This window comes from Schistocerca americana, chromosome 2 (genome assembly GCF_021461395.2).
Source record: "Schistocerca americana isolate TAMUIC-IGC-003095 chromosome 2, iqSchAmer2.1, whole genome shotgun sequence".
NCBI lineage: Eukaryota > Metazoa > Arthropoda > Insecta > Orthoptera > Acrididae > Schistocerca > Schistocerca americana.
In genome coordinates this window covers 1095115674-1095139057 of record NC_060120.1, presented here as the reverse complement: position 1 = coordinate 1095139057, position 23384 = coordinate 1095115674, and the positions used below count along the sequence as shown (strand labels likewise).

General features: G+C 43.0%; 1 protein-coding gene across 1 annotated transcript in view; it reads left to right on the top strand.

The window, feature by feature from the left end:
- Window positions 1-8131: 8131 nt before the first annotated feature.
- LOC124594689 (proline-rich protein 36-like) overlaps window positions 8132-23384 on the top strand; it is a 67264-nt gene continuing 52011 nt past the window's right edge. The window contains exon 1 of the mRNA XM_047133055.1: window positions 8132-8303. Coding sequence (XP_046989011.1) covers window positions 8132-8303 — 172 coding nt within the window. The remainder of the gene's footprint in view (window positions 8304-23384) is intronic.

Genomic DNA, 23384 nt, shown 5'->3' with positions numbered 1-23384 from the left:
AGCTGGCCGCCCGCGGTGGTGGAGCCGTTCTGGGCGCTTCAGTCCGGAACCGCGCTGTTGCTACGGTCGCAGTTCGAATCCTGCCTCGGGCATGGATGTGTGTGGTGTCCTTAGGTTAGTTAGGTTTAAGTAGTTCTAAGTTCTAGGGGAATGATGACCTCAGATGTTAAGTCCCATAGTGCTCAGAGCCATTTGAACCATTTTTGAACCGCTTCAGTTGTAAATTGCTTTATTTTCAGACTACCGGTTTCGTACTGTTATAAGCGCATCCTCAGGTGTCGTAGCTGTGCTGTGGTCCTCGAGTGCCGCGTGTACCGGGCGCGGTGTGCTGCCTATGAGTGCAGAACAGGGAGTAGTTCTTAAAACAATTGAATGACACAGGTACTTGACAAATTTTTGGAGACATTCTTTCCAGACGATGTCCTAAAAACCTTAATACAATAATAATAATAATAATAATACAGAATACCCCAGAAGACATGACAATGTAGCAAAAATAATACATCAACAACTTGCCATACAAAATAAACTAATAAAACAACACGTTCCCACATACAAGTATGGGCCACAAAATGTACTGGAGAACGATGAATACAAATTATACTGGAACAGAACCATTATAACAGATTGAACAACACTGCATGACAAACCTGACATCATACTCACCAATAAAAAGAAGAAATTAACACAACTAATCGAAATATCCATACCCAATACAACAAATATACAGAAGAAAACAGGAGAAAAAATTGAAAAATACATCCGAATGGCTGAGGAAGTCAAGGACATGTGGCATCAGGATAAAGTTGACATTGTACCAATTATACTATCAACTACAGGAGTCATACCACACAATATCCACCAGTACATCAACGCAATACAGCTACATCCAAACATATATATATACAACTACAGAAATCTGTAATTATTGATACATGTTCAATTACCCGAAAGCTCCTAAATGCAATGTAACATATACCGCACAGTTAAAAGGAAGTCACGCTTGATCAAGGTCCGCATCACTTTCCATTTATAACCAGACATAACGTCTGAGAAAGGAAAGAAATAATAATAATAATAATAATAATAATCCCCGTGGAGGCCCGGGAAAAGAATTGGCCTCCGGTATGTTATGCCAGTCGTAAAAGGCGACGAAAAGAACAAACCACTAATAGGGCTAACCCCCCTTTTAGTGTGATTAGTTGGTTCAGGACAGAACTAAAGAGGCCTCGGACAAGCGCCGTCATGGTCGGGGACGACGCTTGAACCCTATGCCCGCCCACAATGGTAACGACGCTGCTAGCCAACTGGAAAATGATTTAAATCCAAATAGAGGTGTTTTGCAGGATATGCTTCCTGCAACCACCCTAGAAGGAAAACAAAGACAGAGGATGAGATGGTCACATGAAGTTAACCGACACCTCATGTTCTGTTATTACCAAGCAACAAACCTAGGAACCAACACAACTGGATACAGATCACAAGTATACACAACATTTATTACCGGATACCCAGAATTAAAATTTTTAACAGAACAACGACTAGCTGATCAGATCCGTGTAATAATAAAAAATAACAGGATACCCCAGTCAGAATTAGAAAACATCAAACAACAAGTACAACAAATACTGGAACAAAATAATGTGCAATCAGAAGAAGAAAAAATACAGTAATGGACTCAAACATCCCAGAGCAAACAAACAAAGAACAACACGCACCAATTAAACAATCAGAGGAAAACGAAATCTTAAGACAGCCACCAGAACAAGCACAAATAGAACACGAAGTGACACAGATGTTAGATATAGAAGAAAAATTTCAGCTAACATATATAGAATACAAAGACACAAATACAGACATTAGACCATTCTTGCATAGACCACCAAATAACCCACAAGTCGAAACAACAATAAAAACTATCAACACAATCATACACAACAAAATAAATGAAAACACAACTATGGAAGAGTTACAACTACTGGTTTATATAGGAGCACTCACTACACTAAATATACACACTAGGCAGAGATCAGAACCAACCAACACACAGAAGAAACCCACAAAACCAGCATGGCAACACAGGCTCCAGATCAAAATAGAAAAACTGAGAAAAGACATCGGACAGCTAACACAATTTATAAGAAATGAAATCTCGGAAAAAAACGAAAAAGGTTAGGTAAAATCTCACAACAAGAAGCGACAGAGCAATTAGACGAAAAGAAGCAGAAATTACAAGCATTAGCCAAACGACTCAGAAGATACAAAAAAAGTGAAAATAGAAGGAAACAAAACCAAACATTCAACACAAACCAAAAGAAATTTTACCAAACAATAGATAACACACACATTAAAATAAACAATCCACCAAACATAACAGACATGGAACACTTCTGGAGCAACATATGGTCAAACCCGGTACAACATAACAGGCATGCACGATGGATACAAGCAGAAACAGACACATACAAGATGATACCACAAATGCCTGAAGTGATAATTTTGCAACATGAAGTCACCCAAGCAATTAATTCTACTCACAATTGGAAAGCCCCTGGAAATGATAAAATAGCAAATTTCTGGTTAAAGAAGTTCAGCTCAACACATTCACATCTAACTAAATTATTTAACAGTTACATTGCAGACCCATACACATTCCCTGATATACTTACACACGGAATAACATATCTAAAACCTAAAGATCAAGCAGACACAGCGAACCCAGCTAAATATCGCCCCAGAACATGCCTACCAACAATATACAAAATATTAACTTCAGTCATTAAACAGAAATTAATGACACATACAACACAGAACAAAATTATAAATGAAGAACAAAAAGGCTGTTGCAAAGGAGCACGAGGATGTAAAGAGCAACTGATAATAGATGCAGAGGTGACATATCAAGCTAAAACTAAACAAAGGTCGCTACACTACGCATACATTGATTACCAAAAAGCTTTTGATAGTGTACCCCACTCATGGTTACTACAGATATTGGAAATATACAAAGTAGATCCTAAATTGATACAGTTCCTAAACATAGTAATGAAAAATTGGAAAACCACACTTAATATCCAAACAAATTCAAATAATATCACATCACAGCCAATACAGATTAAGCGTGGAATATACCAAGGAGACTCATTAAGTCCTTTCTGGTTCTGCCTTGCTCTGAACCCACTATCCAACATACTAAATAATACAAATTATGGATACAATATTACTGGAACATACCCACACAAAATCACACATTTGCTATACATGGATGATCTAAAACTACTGGCAGCAACAAATCAACAACTCAACCAATTACTAAAGATAACAGAAGGATTCAGCAATGATATAAGTATGGCTTTTGGAACAGACAAATGTAAGAAAAATAGCATAGTCAAGGGAAAACACACTAAACAAGAAGATTACATATTGGATAACCACAGCGACTGCATAGAAGCGATGGAAAAAACGGATGCCTATAAATATCTAGGGATACAGACAAAAAATAGGAATAGATAATACAAATATTAAAGAAGAACTAAAAGAAAAATATAGACAAAGACTAACAAAAATATTGAAAACAGAATTGACAGCAAGAATCAAGACAAAAGCTATAAATACTTATGCCATACCAATATTGACCTACTCATTTGGAGTAGTGAAATGGAGTAAGACAGACCTAGAAGCACTCAATACACTTACACGATCACAATGCCACAAATATAGAATACATCACATACATTCAGGAACAGAAAGATTCACATTAAGCAGAAAGGAAGGAGGAAGGGGATTTATCGACATAAAAAACCTACATTATGGACAGGTAGACAATTTAAGAAAATTCTTTCTAGAACGAGCAGAAACTAGCAAAATACACAAGGCAATCACTCATACAAACACATCGGCTACACCACTGCTATTTCATAACCACTTCTACAACCCTTTAGATCACATAACATCAACAAATACGAAGAAAGTAAATTGGAAAAAGAAAACACTACATGGCAAGCACAGGTATCATCTAACACAGCCACACATCGATCAAGACGCATCCAACACATGGCTAAGAAAAGGCAATATGTACAGTGAGACAGAAGGATTCATGATTGTAACATGATCAAACAATAAACACCAGGTATTACAGCTAGCATATTATTAAAGATCCCAATACCACAACAGATAAATGCAGACTTTGTAAACAACAAACAGAAACAGTAGATCACATCACAAGCGGATGTATAATACTAGCAAATACAGAATACCCCAGAAGACATGACAATTTCGCAAAAATGATACATCAACAGCTTGCCTTACAACATAAACTTTTAAAACAACACGTTGCTACATACAAGTATACACCACAAAATGTACTGGAGAATGATGAATACAAATTATACTGGAACAGAACCATTATAACAGATAAAACAACGCCACATAACAAACCTGACATCATACTCACCAACAAAAAGAAGAAATTAACACAACTAATCGAAATATCCATACCCAATACAACAAATATACAAAAGAAAACAGGAGAAAAAATTGAAAAATACATCCAACTGGCTGAGGAAGTCAAAGACATGTGGCATCAGGATAAAGTTGACATCATACCAATTATACTATGAACTACAGGAGTCATACCACACAATATGCACCAGTACATCAACGCAATACAGCTACATCGAAACATATATATACAACTACAGAAATCTGTAATTATTGATACATGTTCAATTACCCGAAAGCTCCTAAATGCAATGTAACATATACCGTACAGTTAAAAGGAAGTCACGCTTGATCAAGGTCCGCGTCACTTTCCATTTTTAACCAGACATAACGTCTGAGAAAGGAAAGAAATACTGTGGCGGTGTTAGAATGTGGGCCAGCTCACCCCTGCTCCTCCTGGGACAGGCGGCCCAGCAGACGACGGCGACTCCGAAGGCGAGCGCGACGAACCCGGCTCCCAGGCACAGCCCCACCGCGGCGCCCGACCTGCTGGCGACAACAGGCCACAGCACTCAACACCGTCCGCAGCTTGCAAACACATTTCACTCCCTCTTATCTATTCCCAATCTTTCCTTGGGCTACGAGCACACCGTATTACAAACTTGTTAAGGCTTTCGTGGCCACTTGTTGGCCATGCCTCGTGTTCTTCAGTCGACGCTCGTCTGAGGATTCTGCTGACGTTCCGCTAGCACTCGCGGCCGCGAGCTCGGGTCCGGGCCACCGCCAGCAATGGAGGGTGAAACATTCACACCAGCCACTCGTGCTACCGAAACGTCAGAGAAATCCTCAGACGAACGTCGGGTGCGGAAGCCGATAGGCAGCTTCCCACACTGTAATGTCGTATTTCGTAAGTTAACGAAGGTTTATTTCGGCATCTACAGTATTAAAAAATTGACTTGTTTTGCACCGTTCAACTTTCGCAAAAAAATATTAGGTCAAATAAATCGACTAGTAAGTAAGTAAACAACAATGTTATGAGAACTCTGAGAATCCCAAAAAATGAATACCGTGATAAAAACAATATGTGTGGATGGTTAATAAGGGGTTAATTGTGCTTCTCATTCTGATTAACTGTATGTCGCGTGGCACCTGTAACAGTCCTGCCATACACCAACTTATTATAAAAATTCCGTGTCTCAGACTGGCACGTAGTTCTCGGCAAGCTTCGTGCAATCTTAATATATCTCAGATTCAACTGGCAGTATACTCAGTATAGCTAAATGGCGCCGTCGTGATACATCACAAGTTGTGATAATGACGCGTTACATGCTCGTGTCCAATGGAATACTGAACGAGCTGTACTTTGATATAGTAATGTTCAATTTTCAGCGCTCCTAATGTTAGAGCGAAACAGCGTTTCGCTGGGTTGACAAATTAAAAGATAGTGTCACGAACGTGATATAGGATTTGAAGTGGATATCATTAAAAGACACGTATTTCTCATTCCGGCGGGATATTCTCAAGAAATTTCAGTCACCTCCGAATGCGAAAATATTTTTTTAACGATGACCCACACGGAGAGAAACGACCATCCTAATAAAGTAGGGCAAATCAGAGCTCGCACCAAGAGATATACGGGTATATGTGTTCGTTTCCTCCGCGCGCTGTTCGAGAGTTTTCGCGAATTATTGCGAAGGTGGTTCGATGAACCCTCTGCCGCGTACTTAAGTGTGATTTGCAGAGTATCCGTGTAGATGTAAATGTATAGTTTTTGTAACATCAAGCACAATGAACTTGTTCGATGTATTTCAGATGCCTGCACCTAACTAGTGTTGGCAAGCCCTCGATACGTCAGGTTCTTGCCTAACACACGACGTCGACAAGTCCATTCCCTTCGTTATTCTGAATTCGTGGCGCGGACGATTCTCATTCTTTCACCGTCCGATTGAGTAACAGTGAAGCTATGGTGTGGTAGGAGAATCTTATTTTAGGCAATAGTGAACACATTTGGTTGTTACGTGAATGTCATCAATTTTAACCGATGGCCTGAAGTGGACCCAGAATTACTGTGGTGACGTGCTGGATGAGTCACACCCGCCTATATGTCAGCACTTTCGGAACGTATTTCCGTAGGGTCTGAAACGTAGGGTGGTGCAACTGCTACCTATGGTGAGCAAATATTAGAGCAATGCTGTCGAACACGGCACAAGTACTGCACACTGCGGGCGCTTAGAAGTGACCGTCAGTACTCGTGTGCATCACGTACTCTGGTGCCTCGCGTGGCATAGTGAGGAGCCCTCCGTCGCCTCACGCCAGATCTCACTTGCTTCGCTGTCCCCGTCGCGACCCTCTTAGATGGGGGGTAGTGGTAGGAGGGTACAGTCGACAGCCCCTCAAAAACTCAACGCTGGCCAAGCATGGAAACAGAAAGACGGTGAGGAAAAAAAACACTGCACGGTCCAAGGAAAAGAAGTGCAATACAGAGCACCCAGAGAGAGCAGTGCCGCTGAGTTTCAGTGGCCACGGTGTTCGAGCCTCGTAATTTTCTTTTTTTCGCTGTTCAGTGTAGCCAAATTCGAGTCTGTGTTGTGGTGTAACCTTCGTCTGGGAACCAGAAACGCTTGAAAACAAGGTGACAAGTCAACCGATTGCTCCGCTGGAAAACACGTCTGGTGTGTCATACACGACATTAGTCACAGTGCGTGTGTGATACGATAGGAATGTCTTATCGACGCACGTAATCTGTACGCCTGATAAGTGAGTGAGGTATTCCTTCTTGCCCTATTTAGGTGTTCGTATGAATGTGAATGTGATCACCCCTAAGGAAAGGATGAAAACGTGAGAGTTTGTCAATAGTTTGTCACATAGGCTGCAGCGAATTAACGCGACAGTTTCACAGCCACACAGTTTCTCTGTGCTCTGTCAAAACATACGTTTTTAACTGTTTGAAGTTGCGTTCCGTTTTGGAAGTTTTCACTCTCGAATTCCTTTGTGTAACATAGTTGTTTTCATTTCTCTCAGACGTCTATGTGGTATCTCGCCTGTTTTGAGTATTCAACGCGTTTACTTGCAGCGGTAACATATATTCTTGCCACATGACATATTCTATAACGAATGTATAGTATGACAACTGCAAAGACTACAGAAAGAGAAGAAAATTTCAGTGGCCGGACGGACAGTTCATTACGTTGTGGACAAAAAATTTACACGATGGAGGTTCGAACACGGGTCGCCAGCTTGGCAGTCCAACAGCGTGACCATTTTTTGTTTGTTTGTTTGTTTGTTTTCGTTGCGTCTGGTCTGGGCGGACGTCACACGAAGTCCGGCCACCTTTACTCAGGGGGCAACACGCTGAGGTGCCTTATAGGCCCTACTGCCTGCACATCTTCAGCTTGGACCGTCCATTGTCTCTGTTTTGCGTTCTTTTCCCACAGTTCAGTACACCTTCTTCCTGGTTCCATGTTTGACCTGTGTTCAGTTTTTTTACCTGCTAAGCACTGGGCCATCTTACCATTAAATCTGAGGGGGGGAGTACTGGGTAGTTTTCCTTGTAAGCATTAAAACTGCAACCTCGACTTGGCAAGAAGATGCTCGTATATGCAAATACTTAGCATTTGGATGCAGCCACACGAGATAGGTAGCAGTAAAACTGTCTACATTCCTATGCACAACGAAAGATTCAACAGACCGAATGCCGCGAGGAGATGCGCCTGCCGGCAGCGAGAGCAGACGGCAGACGGCAGAGGGCCGCCCCCCACCCACCCTCACCCCCACCCCCACAACACCACCACCACCACCACCACCACCACCGAGGCTGCGATCTACCGCCACGCTGGCGCCCGCGGCTGCCGTGCGAACGTCGAGTCTGCGCGACTTTTCCGTTTCGATTCCCTACAAAGCGCGAGTCACCCAGGTATCTGTACGAGTTGTCGGTTCCATACGTGACTCACTGACAGTACCGTCATAGGATATTACGTTTTTCCGTTTTGTGAAGTGCGCAATTTTACAATTCTGAACATTTAAAGCCAGTTGCTAATCTCTACACCTTCTTGACTCGTTATCAAGAATCAATATGCAGGTTCTTTCAGATAGTACTTCACTACAGACAAACGCATTACTGCGGAAAGTCTGACGTTACTATTAGCATTGTAACCTCACACTGTTTGTAGATGACGCAGTTATCTATATTGAAGTACCGTCTGAAAATGGCTCTGAGCACTATGCGACTTAACTTCTGAGGTCATCAGTCGCCTAGAACTTAGAACTAATTAAACCTAGCTAACCTAAGGACATCACACACATCCTTGCCCGAGGCAGGATTCGAACCTGCGACCGTAGCGGTCGCTCGGTTCCAGACTGCAGCGCCCAGAACCGCACGGCCACTCCCGCCGGCCGAAGTACCGTCTGAAAGAGGCTGCATATAAATATTCAGTCAGATCATGATAAGATTTCAAAGTGGTGCAAAAGTTGTCAAATTGTCTTAAATGTTCAGAAATGTAAAACTGTGCATTTCATAGAACGAAAAACCGTAGTATCCTATGAGTGTACTGTCAGTGAGTCACAGACGGAATCGGCCAACTCATACAAATATCTGGATGTAGCACTTTGTAGGGATATGGAATGGAACGATCACACAGATTTCGCCATGGGTAAAGAAAATGGAAAATTCGACTTATTGGTGGAATACTGGGGAAGCGCAATTAGTGTACAAAGGAGACTACTTACAAATATCTTGCGCGACCCATTCTAGCATATTGCTCAAGTGTGTGAGAGCCATACTAAACAGTGGTAACAGGGCATATTGAACGTATACAGAGAAGGGCAGCAGAAATGGTCACAGGTTTGTTTGACCCCTGGGAAAAGTGTTGCAGTGGAGCTCAAGGAACTCAACTGGCAGACTCTTGAAGACAGACGTCAACTATCCAGAGGAAGTATACTAAGTTTCAAGAACCGGCTTTAAATGATTACTCTACGGATATACTACAACTCCCTATGCATCGCTTACATCGGGATCGTGAGGACAAGATCAGAATAATTACAACGGGTACAGAGGCATTAAGAAACAATCATTCTATACGCGCTCCCTACGTGAATGGAATCGGAAGAAACACTAATCACCACTTCACAGGTGGTTTTCAGAGTATAGATGTACATGCAGATGTAGATAATAACATTTCAGTTAATGCACGAGTGATTCGAATACTTTTCCTGTAAACTGCAGGTGGTAGCCCATGTCGGTACCAATGAAGTGTGTCGCTTTGGATCGGAGGAGATTCTGTCTGGTTTCGGGCGGTTAGCGGAAATGGTAAAGACTGCGAGTCTTGCTTGCGAGATTACGATGGAGCTCACCATCTGCAGCACCGTTGATAGAATCGACTGTGGTCCTTTGGTGTAGAGCCGAGAGGAGGGTCTGAATCAGAGGCTCAGGCGGTTCTGTGACCGTGTAGCCTGCAGATTCCTTGACTTGCGCCATAGGTTGGCGGGTTCCCGGGTTCCGCTTAATAGGTCAGGAGTCCACTACACACGGGAAGCGGTTACACGGGTAGCGGGCGCTGTATGGAAGGGACTGGACGGTTTTTTAGGTTAGGGGGTCTCAGGAAACCACACACAGGGCGTCAGTCTAAAAGGGGGCAGGTAAAACACACAAAACTAGTTGAAGAAACGATCGTTATTGTAGTTGTAAATTGCCGTAGCTGTGTTGGGAAAGAACCAAGGCACCAAGGCACCAAGCCCTAATAGAAAACACTGAAGCTCAAATAGTTATAGGTACAAAAAGCTGGCTAAAGCCGGACATAAGTCCAGCCGAAATTTTTTCAAACGATCTAACAGAGTTCAGAAAGGATAGATTAAATACAGTTGGTGGTGGAGTATTTATTGCTGTCAGAAGTAATCTGCCTTGTAGTGAAATTGAAGCAGATAGTTCCTCCGAAATAGTATGGGTAGAGGTTATGCTTGACAGTTGGGACTAAACTATTAATTGGATCGTTTTACGGACCCCCGACTCAGAAGAAATAGTTGATGAACAGTTCAAAGATAACTTGAGTCTCATTTCAAATAGGTACCCCACTGATACAATTATAGTTGGTAGCGACATTAATCCACCCTCGATATGCTGGAAAAATTATATGTTTAAAGCCGGCGGCAAGCATAAAACGTCATCAGAAATTGTACTGAATGCTTTCTCAGAAAATTATTTTGAACAATTAGTTCATGAGCCTACTCGAAGCGTAAATGGTTGCGAAAGCAAACTTGACCTCTTAGCAACAAATAATCCTGGACAGATAGGGAGTATCATGACGAAAACAAGGGATTAGATACCACAAGGCAGTTGCTGCTGGGCTGAATACCCTAACACCCACAACCATCAAAAAGAAACGCAAAGTGCATCTATTTAAAAAAAGCTGATAAAAATGCTCTTAACGCCTTTTTAAGAGACAGTCTCCACTATTTCCGATCTGATCATGTAAGCGTAGAAAAGATGTGGAATGATTTCAAAGAGATAGTATCGACGGCAATTGAGAGATATATACCACATAAATTAATAAGTGATGGTACTGATACCCCATGGTACACAAGACGGGTCAGATCGCTGTTGCAGAAGCAACGAAAAAAGCATGCCAAATTTAACACAACGCAATATTCCGAAGATTGGCACAGTTTTGTAAAAGTTCGAAATATAGCGTGTGCTTCAATGCGAGATGCTTGTAATAATTAGCACAACGAAACTCTGCCTCCGAATCTGGCAGAAAACCCAAAGAAATTCCGGTCATATATAAAGCACACCAGTAGCAAGACGCAACCAATACCTCCACTGCGCCATAACAATAGTGAATTCACTGACGACAGTGTCATCAAAGCAGAGTTATTAAACACGGTTTTCCGAAACTCTTTCACCAAAAAAGACGAAGTAAATATTCCCGAATTCCAATCAAGAACAACTGCGAAGATGATAAACATAGAAGTAGATATCCTCTGTGTGGCAAAGCAGCTTAAATCACTTAATAAAGCCAAGGCTTTCGGTCCATATGGTATACCAGTCAGATTCCTTTCAGAGTATGCAGATGCAATAGTTCCATATTTAGCAATTATATACAACCGCTCGCTCACAGAACGTTCTGTACCTAAAGACTGGAAATTTGCTCAAGTCACACCAATACCCAAAAAGGGAAATAGGAGTTATCCGCTGAATTTCATACCCATATCACTAACGTCGATTTGCAGTAGGGTTTTGGAACATATACTGTATTCGAACATTGTGAAGTACCTCGAAGAAAACGATTTACTGCCACATAGCACGGATTCGGAAAATATCGTTCTTGCGAAACACAACTAGCTCTTTATACTAATGAAGTAATGAGTGCTATCGACAAGGGATGTCACATTGACTCCATATTTTTAGATTTTCAGGAGGCTTTCGACACCGTTTCTCACGAGCGTCTTCTAACCTCACACACCCAGGTGTCATGTTATAACATGACACCTTACACACTCAGGTTTCATGTTATAACATGAAACCTCTCACTGAGTGTGTTGTCAGAAATGTCTGCTTGGATGACTTTTCGCCACAATTTGTCTAAGTGCATGTGAGGGGAAGTAGTGAGCGGAAATTTGTAAAAACTGAGTGAAAGCAATGCTTAAATAGCAGCTTATTGAGACACCAACCAGGAACAACGAAACAGGACGGATAAATTTGCAGATGACAGGCTGTAAAAAAAAAAAAAAGAAAAAAAATGAAAATGAGCACTAAAATCGATATATAACAACACAATTCAGTTAACTACGTAATTTTAAGAAATAAAAAAAAAATTGACCTACAGAAGATAACACATTGGAGTCGAAACATGTCTGGGTAAATATAAGAATAAACTAATTGTGTTTGCATAAGGCTGATTTCCAAAACAACCCAGTTTTTAAATCGCAAACACGAAAGAACGAAAAAAGGAGCTTCAGACCTTAGTAGAATGCTTGTAACAGGAACTTGGAACATACTGTGTAAACGGTGCCAAGAAAAATGTAAAAAAAATTGCCATTTACAGGGCAGCCAGTCTGTATAAACATATCAAAAAAAGTTTTGCATCACCCTGGTTCCCAGAACTCCTGAAGATAGACGTTGACTTGTATCACACACACAGTCGCTTTGACTGTTCAGAGATGTCACTAAACCCGCCCAAAAATGTAAACAACCATGCACGAGCCGTGCCTATTAGACGGAGAGGATCCGACAGCCGATCAGTTTCAGTCATTCCACCGGGAAGGAGGTACACGACTCGTGTTGTCTGTAGTTCAACCATGCCTAGACGGTCAATACCGCGGTTCGATCGCGTCCGCATTGTTACTTTGTGCCAGGAAGGGCTCTCAACAAGGGAAGTGTCCAGGCGTCTCGGCGTGAACCAAAGCGATGTTGTTCGGACATGGAGGAAATACAGAGAGACAGGAACTGTCGATGACATGCCTCGCTCAGACCGCCCAAGGACTACTACTGCATTAGATGACTGCTACCTACAGATTATGGCTCGGAGGAACCCTAACAGCAACGCTACCATCATGAATAATACTTTTCGTGCAGCCACAAGACGTCGTGTTAAGACTCAAACTGTGCGCAATAGGATTTGCATGATGCGCAACTTCACTCCCGACGTCCATGGCGAGCTCAGGATTGACATCACGTTCTCTTCACCGATGAGTGTCGCATTTGGCTCGAACCAGACAATCGTCGGAGACGTGTTAGGAGGCAACCCGGTCAGGCTGAACGCCTTAGACACACTGTCCAGCGAGTGCAGCAAGGTGGAGGTTCCTTGCTGTTTTGGGGTGGCACGATGTGGGCTGACGTACGCCGCTGGTGGCCATGGAAGGCGCCGTAACGGCTGTAGGACACGTAAATACCATCTTCTGATCGATAGTGCAACCATATCGGCAGCATATTGGCGAGGCATTCGTCTTCGTGGACGACAATGCGCGCCCCCATCGTGCACATCCTGTGAATGACTTCATTCAGGATAACGACATCTCTCGACTAGAATGTCCAGCATGTTCTCCAGACGTGAACCGTATCGAACATGCCTGGGACAGATTGGAAAGGGCTGTTTATGGACGACGTGACCCACCAACCACTCTGAGGGATGTACGCCGAATCGCTGTTGAGGAGTAGGACAATCTGGACCAGCAGTGTAACTTGATGAACTTGTGAATAGTATGCCACGACGAATACAGGCATGCATCAGTGCTAGAGGACGTGCTACTGGGTATTAAAGATACCGGGGTGTACAGCACTCTGGACCACCAGCTGTGAAGGTCTCGCTGTATGGTGGTACAACATGCGATGTGTGGTTTTCATGAGCAATAAAAAGGACAGAAATGACGTTTATGTTGATCTCTACTCCTATTTTCTATACAGGTTCCGGAACTCTCGGAACCGAGGTGATGCAAAACTTTTTTGATATGCCTATTGCAAAGTAAACATTAAAAAGTAATTCTGTTAATTAACAGAACACAATTTGACGTTGCAGAACTGCAGCCGTGGTACGACATACGGTGCAAGCGGATGCATCCTGTTCCACACCTGCGTCCACATTCCGCAGTTGCATTTTACGGTGTGTGGGAAAGAGTACTTATTGTCATTTGCTCCCTCCCCGTTCCATTCGGGAACAGTGAGTGGGAAAAACTGCTGTTGTTAAGCACCCTTTTGAGCTCTAATTGCTACAGTTTTTTCCTCGTGATCATTGTGAAAGACATCTCTGAGAGGACGTAATATGCCGCCCGGCCGTTCCTGCAACGTGTGCAGCTGGATCTGAGCAGTAAGCGTAGGCGTGAGGCTGGAAGTCTCTGGAGCGCCTGCGCCGCCCACTGGACCGGACGACGGCGAGGAAGCGCGGCGCTGGGCGTCGCACCTCGCCTCTCCCTGTGTCAGTCCCACAACGATGAGCAACTATCATTTCGTGGATGAATTGCATTGCATTTTCTTCGAAAGATACGCTGCCCATCATCTTCGTTTCCCACAACCAGTTTTACGTGGTGATTCCATTTTACCCGAAGTCGGATGGTTACTACAATACTTTTTCGGAAACGCTATTGAGAAAATTTAGAGAATCGGTGTTTGAACCTGTTTTACGAGGGCCGTTCAGAAAGTAACCTCCGGTTGATTTAAAAAAATACACCAAGTTAAATAAAAATATTTTAATATATACATCTTACAACTACATCTTTGCACTATTTTCCTACATAGTCTCCATAGCGATTGAGGCACTTATCGTATCTCTTCACAAGCTTTGAAATTCCTTCTGCATAAAAATCACCCGCTTGTGCCTGGAGCCAGCCTGTGACCGCATCTTTGAGCTCTTCGTCGTCATCAAACCGCTGTGACCCGAGCCATTTCTTCAAATGCATGAAGAGGTGATAATCACTTGGCGCCAGGTCTGGGCTGTAAGGTGGATGGTTGATAACGTCCCACTTGAAGGACTCAATAAGGGCCGTTGTTCTGCGAGCAGAGTGAGGACGGGCGTTATCGTGCAAAAAAACGATACCGGAAGTCAGCATACCACGGCGTTTGTTCTGTATAGCCCGTCGTAACTTTTTTATTGTTTCACAGTACACGTCTTGATTAATGGTCGTACCACGTTCCATGAATTCAACCAATCCCAAAACACCGTTGCCATCAGTTTTCTGGCAGAAAAATCTTGCGAGGCTTTTCTTGGTTTGGTAGGCGAATTTGAATGTGCCCACATCTTTGATTGTTCTTTTGTCTCAGGGTTCACGTACTTAATCCAGGTTTCGTCACCGGTCACGATTCTGTTTAACAATGGTTCTCCTTCGTCCTCATAACGTGACAGAAAGTCTAATGCAGAGCCCATTCTTTGAGTTTTGTGGTGGTCGGTAAGAATTGTGGGCACCCATCGTGCACAGAACTTACGGTAACCCAATCTTGCTGTCACTATCTCGTACAAGAGAGTCTTAGAAATCTGTGGAAAACCAGTAGACAACTCCGACATTGAGAAACGTCGATTTTCACGAACTTTTGCATCAACTGTCTGAACGAGTTCGTCAGTCACCAATGATGGTCTACCACTCCTCTCTTCATCATGAACGTTTTCTCGTCCACTTTTAAATAAACGTACCCATTCACGGACAACTCCTTCACTCATAACTCTTGGTCCGTACACGGCACAAAGCTCACGATGAATAGCTGCTGCAGAATATCCTTTGGCTGTAAAAAACCTTATGACAGCACGCACTTCACATTTGGCGGGGTTTTCTATTGCAGCACACATTTCAAACTGCCACAAAAACTAAACTAGCGCAGGTACGACGTTCACTCGACCACGGCTTGATGCCGACTGACCTGTTGAGTGCGTGAACGCACAGATGGCGTCGCTACTCCCCCCACAACCCTCACTGTGACCAATCGGAGGTTACTTTCTGAACCGCCCTCGTACAATTGTTCTTTTCGAGAAACACTATTGAGAAAGTTTAGAGAACTGGCACTTTTAAGCTCACTGCCGAACGTACATTGCGCGTGAGGTCCACGAAGATAAAATACGCGGCATCAGCGCTCATACGGAGGCATATACATCGTCATTTTTCCGTCTCTCTATCTGCGAGTGTAACAGGAACGGAAGTGACTACTACTGGTATAGGGTACCCTCCGCCACGCACCGTACGGTGACTTGCGGGCTATCTGTTTAAATGAAGACGTAGACGTTCCTGCAATTCACTGTCAACAGCGGAATGTAACAGTAATGGACGTCCTCGGCTGCCTGTGTACGACGTCTCACATTCACGCAGGAACGCTCTGGTCTTGCGGCATTTCGCTGCTGACTCGTACCGTCCTGTACACCATAGCCACCTAAGCAAACAGCACCAGGCAACTTCCGACATTACCCATGAATTGTATCAGCTGCAGCAGCGCCCCCTCAACAATTCATCACTGCACCCCAGAAATTAACGCTATTACTGCTTGTTTCGCAGCTTTATCATTCCTCTGGACCGTGCTAAGGCCCCCAAATCTCATAATGGTCGTAGACAATTTGCCGCAGGCATCTGGACCAGCTATGGCAAACTGAAGTTCGTGGTGTGTAGTACGAGAAGATCCACTCCCCCCCCCCCCCCCTCCCAGTTTCCACTGCACAGCAGCGATGAGACGGAACACAGGTGGTTAGCCCGTACTACAGGAGGCGCTGCCCTGTGGTACTTGTACAGTACAGGCTGACGCGTCCGCCGGCCGACACGCGCTTACTTGCGTTGGCTGCGGTGTCTCCGCACTCGCTCGCTCTCGCCGTACCTGTGTCCACAAACCACCTGCAGAGTCCAGCTCCGTACACTGGACTGGACGACGTGACCCGTCCGGTTTGCGAGATGGCACTCGGAGTGGGCGGGGGGTTATGAAACTCAGTAATGGTTCGAAGAACACTCGACGGATAGGAACGTGCTTGTGTGGCTCTCCACGTTATCTAACCAATATTCTATTGAGTGCACAAAAGTAAGACCACTTTCCACGATCAGTCGTTATAACAAATCGCTACTGGAAACTTGACAGCACTATGGAAAGAACGGGGGGGGGGGGGGGGGGGGGGGGGGAGCGCGGAAGAGACTTGCGAAGATAAAACTGTCCACCAATGTTGGTGTTGTCTCTCACGTGATGTATGTTAAGTACTTACCACATAACCCTTTATTTTTATCTGCGCATTTGTGTGAGTCCCCACTTGCTGAGCGAGCAAGGGGAGTTACTAACGAACGTACTGTAGCACGCAGGGATTTTGGAACATATACTGTGTTCGAACATTATGAATTACCTCGAAGGAAACGGTCTATTGACACACAGTCAACACGGATTTAGAAAACATCGTTGTTCTGAAACACAACAAGCTCTTCACTCACGCGAAGTGTTGCGTGCTATTGACAAGGGATTTCAAATTGATTCTGTATTTCTAGAGCTCCACATGCCTTTTGACACTGTACCTCACAAGCGGCTTGTAATCAAACTCCGTGTTTATGTAATATGTCCTCAGTTAAGCGACTGGACTCATTATTAACTGTCAGTGACATCACAGTTTGTAGTAACTGACGGAAAGTCATCGAGTAAAGTAGAAGTGGTTTTTGGCATTCCCCAAGGTATTGTTAGAGGCCCTCTGCTATTCCTCATTCATACAAACATTTTAGGAGACAATCTGAGCAGCCGTCTTAGGTTGTTTGCAGACGATGCTGTCGTTTATCGTCTACTTATGTCATCAGAAGATCAAAACCAATTGCTGAATGATTTAGAAAAGATATCTGTATAGTGCAAAAATTGGCAGTCGACCCTATATAAAGAAAAATGTGAGGTCATCCACATGAGTGCTGAAAGGAATCCATTAGACTTCGGTTACACAAAAAAAAAAAAAAAAAAAAAAAAAAAAAAATCAGTCAAATTTAAAGGCCGTAAATCCAGCTAAATACGTAGGTATTACAATTAGTAAAAAGTTAAATTGAAATAACACATAGAAAATGTCGTGGGGATGGCGAACCAGAGACTGCGTTTATTGGCAGCACACTTCTGCTAAAGTACACTACACTTGTCTTTCGGAGTACTGCTGCGCATTGTGGTATCCTTACCAGACACGATTAATGGAGTACATTGAGAAACTTCAAAGAAGAGCAGCACGTTTTGTATTATCGATAAATAGGGGAGAATATGTCAAGGATAAGACACACGATTTGGGGTGGATGTCATTCAAACAAAGGCGTTTCTCGTTGCGGCGAAATCTTTTCATAAAATTTCCATAACCAACTTTCTCCTCCAAATGTAAAAATCTTTTGTTGACGTCAACCTACATAGGGAGAAACGATCATCATAATAAAATAAGGGAGAGCAGAGGTTACACAGAAAGATGTATGAGTTCGTTTTCTCAGCGCGCTCTCCGGGATTGGACTGATAGAGAATTACTGTGACTCTGGTTCGATGGACCATCTCCCAGGAACTTGAGTGTGATTTGCAGAATACTCCTGTAGATGTGCATGTATCTGATCTCGAATTTAAGACAAATAGCCTTCGCCTTTCGTTTGGCAGCATTTCAATCAATATGGCAGTGGTGGTAATAGTGGTACGGGTGCAAGTTTCATATCAAATTGATATGCAAATTAATTACTCCCACCCCCACCCCCAGATGACAACATGTGATTTCCCCAGCCAACACTTGGGCCCCCTCCCCACCACCACCCCATCCCTCCATTCCACCACCTACCCTATATGCGGGAATTTCGAATTTTGGCGAGAATTTCGAATTTTAAAAAATGGCAGGAATTTAAAAATAGTGGGAATTTCCTTGTCCAAAGGCTTTGCTGATGTCCCAAGGCTTTGCTGACGTCCCACCCCTCCCCCAGAAATTGGAAGGAAATTCAAAGTGGCGGTAGCCTTCCTGGGAATCGAACCACAATTCTTCTGGGTGGAAAGCCCAAGTCCACATGGAAATTGTCCAGATCCTGGAGAAGAAGGTTAGTTTTGTGTACTTTATTTATTTTGGTTGGTAAACTGAAGTAAAGATCAGTCCAAATTACGTAATTAATAATAAAGATCAGTCATAATTACACAACTACGTGCATAGCGCTACACAAAGGGCACGTGAAATCGCGAGACAGCTTAAAAATTGACGATGACATACAACTGACGTCATCCTACTGGGAAAAAATTTTTCAGTACCACTCGAAACTAGTGGCACACTTACTCAAGCTCTACAAGGGATGATCCTTTTGTCCACAAGCTGGCGGGGAAAAAACGCTGGAGTGGAGGGTAGTATCTTTATCGTTGGCGGGAATTGCGTTCAACTGATGAGGTGCTGATGTCGGACAGAGATTAGTTTAATAATCTTACAGCTGGCGACTGTTTCACGTCACAGTTCAGTGCAGACACTCCCATTACGTTGCTCAACAATCAGCCTTCAGCCCAGGCGACCGAAATTAAGGAATGCTAACGCACGCTACCACTACTGGTGGAAAATGTTCCACTGTTCTAGTTACGCACCAAAGTTGTAGTGAAAAACACCAGCACTCGTAATCACTGGGTCCTGTGGCTACACATGTACTGGGGAAAAGTGAAAATCGTCCTCTCAAAAGACTGCACCAGGGGAGAGGGGCGGCAGTTGCACGTACGTTCTGCTGGATGTGCGGTCACAGAGTAACCAGTGTAGAGCCACTGGGCACTCATATCTCCCCTCCTCCCTCCCTCTCCCCACTGTAGGTCTGCTCTGCCTTGTCCACAAAGAGATCTATCTGGTGGCAGTTTGTGAGTTACAGATGGGTGCTTCCTGCAATCCGTAAATGTATTTCTCGGAAAGACTGGAACAATAATGAAATTCTGGAGAACTCTCCAGATCACTTTTTCAAATGGACAGCTGCGACGGCTTCTGCGTGCAGGCTCTCAGTCCGCTTCCCAACAGGTGGGCGTTGCCAGAGGTCCACGTGGTCCAGGCACTCGGTCAATGTCGAGGACGCCGTCGTACAGGAAAGCGCGCGACGCCGGGGGTCACAGAACGAAGCAAGATAGATGACGGTAGCTCGATAGCGCCCTGTTTGTCCAATGTGCCAGCATACCACCCATGCGATCACCTCTCGTTCTGCGATAAAACACTTCACTCTAACAAATGTATTCATCATCAGTGCACCTCCCATAACTGAGCACCTGTAAAAAAACGAAAACACAATCGTGGTGATACTAAATGTCCTGTTTCCAAGAAACGGGCACAGTCCATTTTCTTATAGTTTGTATACATTTTACGTTCAACTGAAGGATACAATTTGCATCTCTCTCTCCCCCCACCTGCTGTTATTTTGCGACAACAAACATACCTGTTAAGCCATTTCTTTCGGTTTGATGGACAAAATTACGCGGTTTCAGAGAATCCCTGCCGTTCAAATCAGTATTTATAAATAAACTGTCATGCATGTGTGTACTACAAACTTTTCATACACGTGGAATAACATTACAGAACACAGCAATTCACGCCATTAGCTCACATGTTGGAAAAAAACGCAATCATTTTATGTTCGACAACAACAAATTATAATTCAAGAGGACGCTATTGTTTCGTACGCTATGGCATGTACCATTTCAGCAGTGCATCCACCGGCGTTTGCGAAACGTGAAAAAAAGGACCGTGAGAGCGTGTCTTGTAACATCATCTGTTACACTAAAGAACCCTATGAGAGTCCAGCCACACATCAAAACAAATAACGTGTGTGTGCACTGACATCTGACATTTTTTGCTCCATAACTCGCCTCTAGTGACTGCTTTTATAGTTTCTGCCGCATCCAGCAGACTATCATTCGCAATAGCAGCAGAATCTTCCATCGTAGTTTCATAAGCAATTTCATCTTCACAGAGCAAATTGTTTCACGCAGTCTACTCACATGCTGGGAGGTTCCACAGCAAGTTATAACTCAAGGGCTGTCTGTTTTATAATTAGAGATTATGAACTATGATATAACACAGGATTTGTGGTAATACAAATATTTTAAACCCACGTTCTTTACGATACTAATTAAAACAATCATGATTCCACAAGAATATACGTACTCGATTTCTGTGGGTTTTATGAGCTAAGTCGGCGTAGTTTGAGAGCATTCCGTGTGTTAAGATTACAATGTGTCATGCACGAGGGCATTACATTCATTTCAGATGTATGAAATACCGACAAAGATCAGCATCTATACAGTCATTTATTATGTTCAGGAGGACTCCTCATCGTTATTTTGTAAGATCCAGAGGAGGTAAAAAAAAAACTACGAAGTATCTGCTTACAAACTTTATCCAGTCATACCACTCCTTGTAATACAACCTCCTGTAAGATTTTATCGCATCTCTCTCTTCCGATAAATCGAAAAACAAATACCGAATCGGAGTTGACATCGAACATATTACACATACATATATCGCTCCATTGGAGCTCCTAGCTCCCACAGAAAAGTAAGTGAAATAATTATGGCAGGCCACAACGTCACTTACAGACTTCGTTACTACGACAGTTTGATTCCCAGTGCTGAAACTTCATCGACGTAACAGATGTTGCACAGTAGCTGTCTGATGTAAGTGAGTTACTGCACATGATTCAAGTAAACATGAATCGTCCTAGGTAACGATTTCACGAAACGTTGTTACTTCCGTGTGTCATTTCTACCATAACACCTGATCGGTGTTAGTACCAATATTAACGAGGTGAGAGAGACAGGAATTTCCGATTTTCACGTATTGGAGATTTTAATGCATCATGCAGAAGGTATTATCAGAGATATAAATATGAATGCCTCTACTTCCTTTTGCGACTCTTAACAGCTACATATACACATAATTTTTTTTCTTTGTGCGCAGCTATGGCAGAGTGTGTTACGAATTCTAAAAGTTCAGTGGCCCCCTTAAAGTTTGTTCTTTAATGATCGCTTTCATGTATTAATATTATGCCAGCCATATAATGGCTTACAAAGCCTTGATTCTATCTGTTAAATGTCCTAGGATAGTTAAAGCGATACGATCATTCCTTTTCCTAAATAAAAAAGGAGCTGTATCTATTCCCTACATAGCTTACTGACAGCAAACTTCAATCAAGTTATACACCATCGTCGTTTCCATTTTGTCTACCAGCTTGATTCCTAAAGGAATTTTACTGCTGGAGGCAATACTTTACAGTTGAGAACAAAACCTTCAAAGAGGGAAAATATTATATAGCTGCTGGATCTATTTATAAATCTTTTATGGATATTGATAACCTAACCCGCAGTGTTATGCTTACTAGTGACATATCCAAGCTACTTTCATTTAGGTTGAGCACACGATGTCCTGCATTAAGTTCCTGTCTTAGTACTGTACTTAAAACCTGTCGGAGGCGTGTAAATTTCTCTCTGCTCGTTAACATGTGTGCTGTGTTTCCCTCAAGCGATGCCTCCTGATCCTGCGTACCTCTTGTTCTACACAGCCTGCGTGCAGCATTGGCTGGTGCTCTTTTCAGTTACGAGTACCGACTACAGCATGTCAGATTCATAATAAAAGTGATATTGTCTGACTCGTTATGACACGATAGATACCCAGCAGGGTTTGCTGATACACACAAAATTCGTGGTGGATTTCAGCACACAGCTGTGTGTGTGTGTGTGTTTGTGTGTGTGTGTGTGTGTGTGTGAGAGAGAGAGAGAGAGAGAGAGAGAGAGAGAGAGAGAGAGAGAGAGATGACAACACAGGAACGCTATCTTGTGATTGCTAGTCTGTGGGAGATGGTCTTACTCCAGTACAGTCAACAAAACTCTACACAGGTTTGTGAACGTGACTTTGATAACTGGCCACATGCTCCAGTGGAGCACTACATGTATATGTAATACGCTTGATATCAACATGCATACAGTATTTGTTTTTCGATTTATTGGGAGACAGAGACATGGTAAAATCTTATTGGAGGTTCTATTACAAGGAGTGGAATGACTGTTTGAAAGTCTGGAACCAGATAGTTTATAGTTTTTTTTTTTTTTTTTTTTTTTTTTTTTTACTTACTCTGGATGTTACAAAACAGCGATGAGGAGTGCTCTCGAATGCAGCGCATGCTGATCTGTACCGGCATTTCATACGTCTGAAATGAACACAATGCCCTTGTGCACGACAGATTGTGATCTGCACACAAAGAATGTTCTCAGATCACACCGACTTTGCTTGTAAAACTAATAGAAATAGACTGTATCTATTATTGTGGAATCTGACTGTTTTCATTATTATCCTAACGAATGTGTGTTTAAAAAATATGTATTACCACAATTTTTGTAAATGTTAAAACTGGTGCCAACTGCTACCCTGAAAAAACAGCCAGCATCCCAGTGTAAGTTACAGCATTACCTGCAAGTAATGTCAAAAAAATTCAAATCATCATCAGTACATTACTTACGCAATTGCCTTTTTAGCTAGTGTTCATATTACCATCCAGGAAGTTACTCATACTCT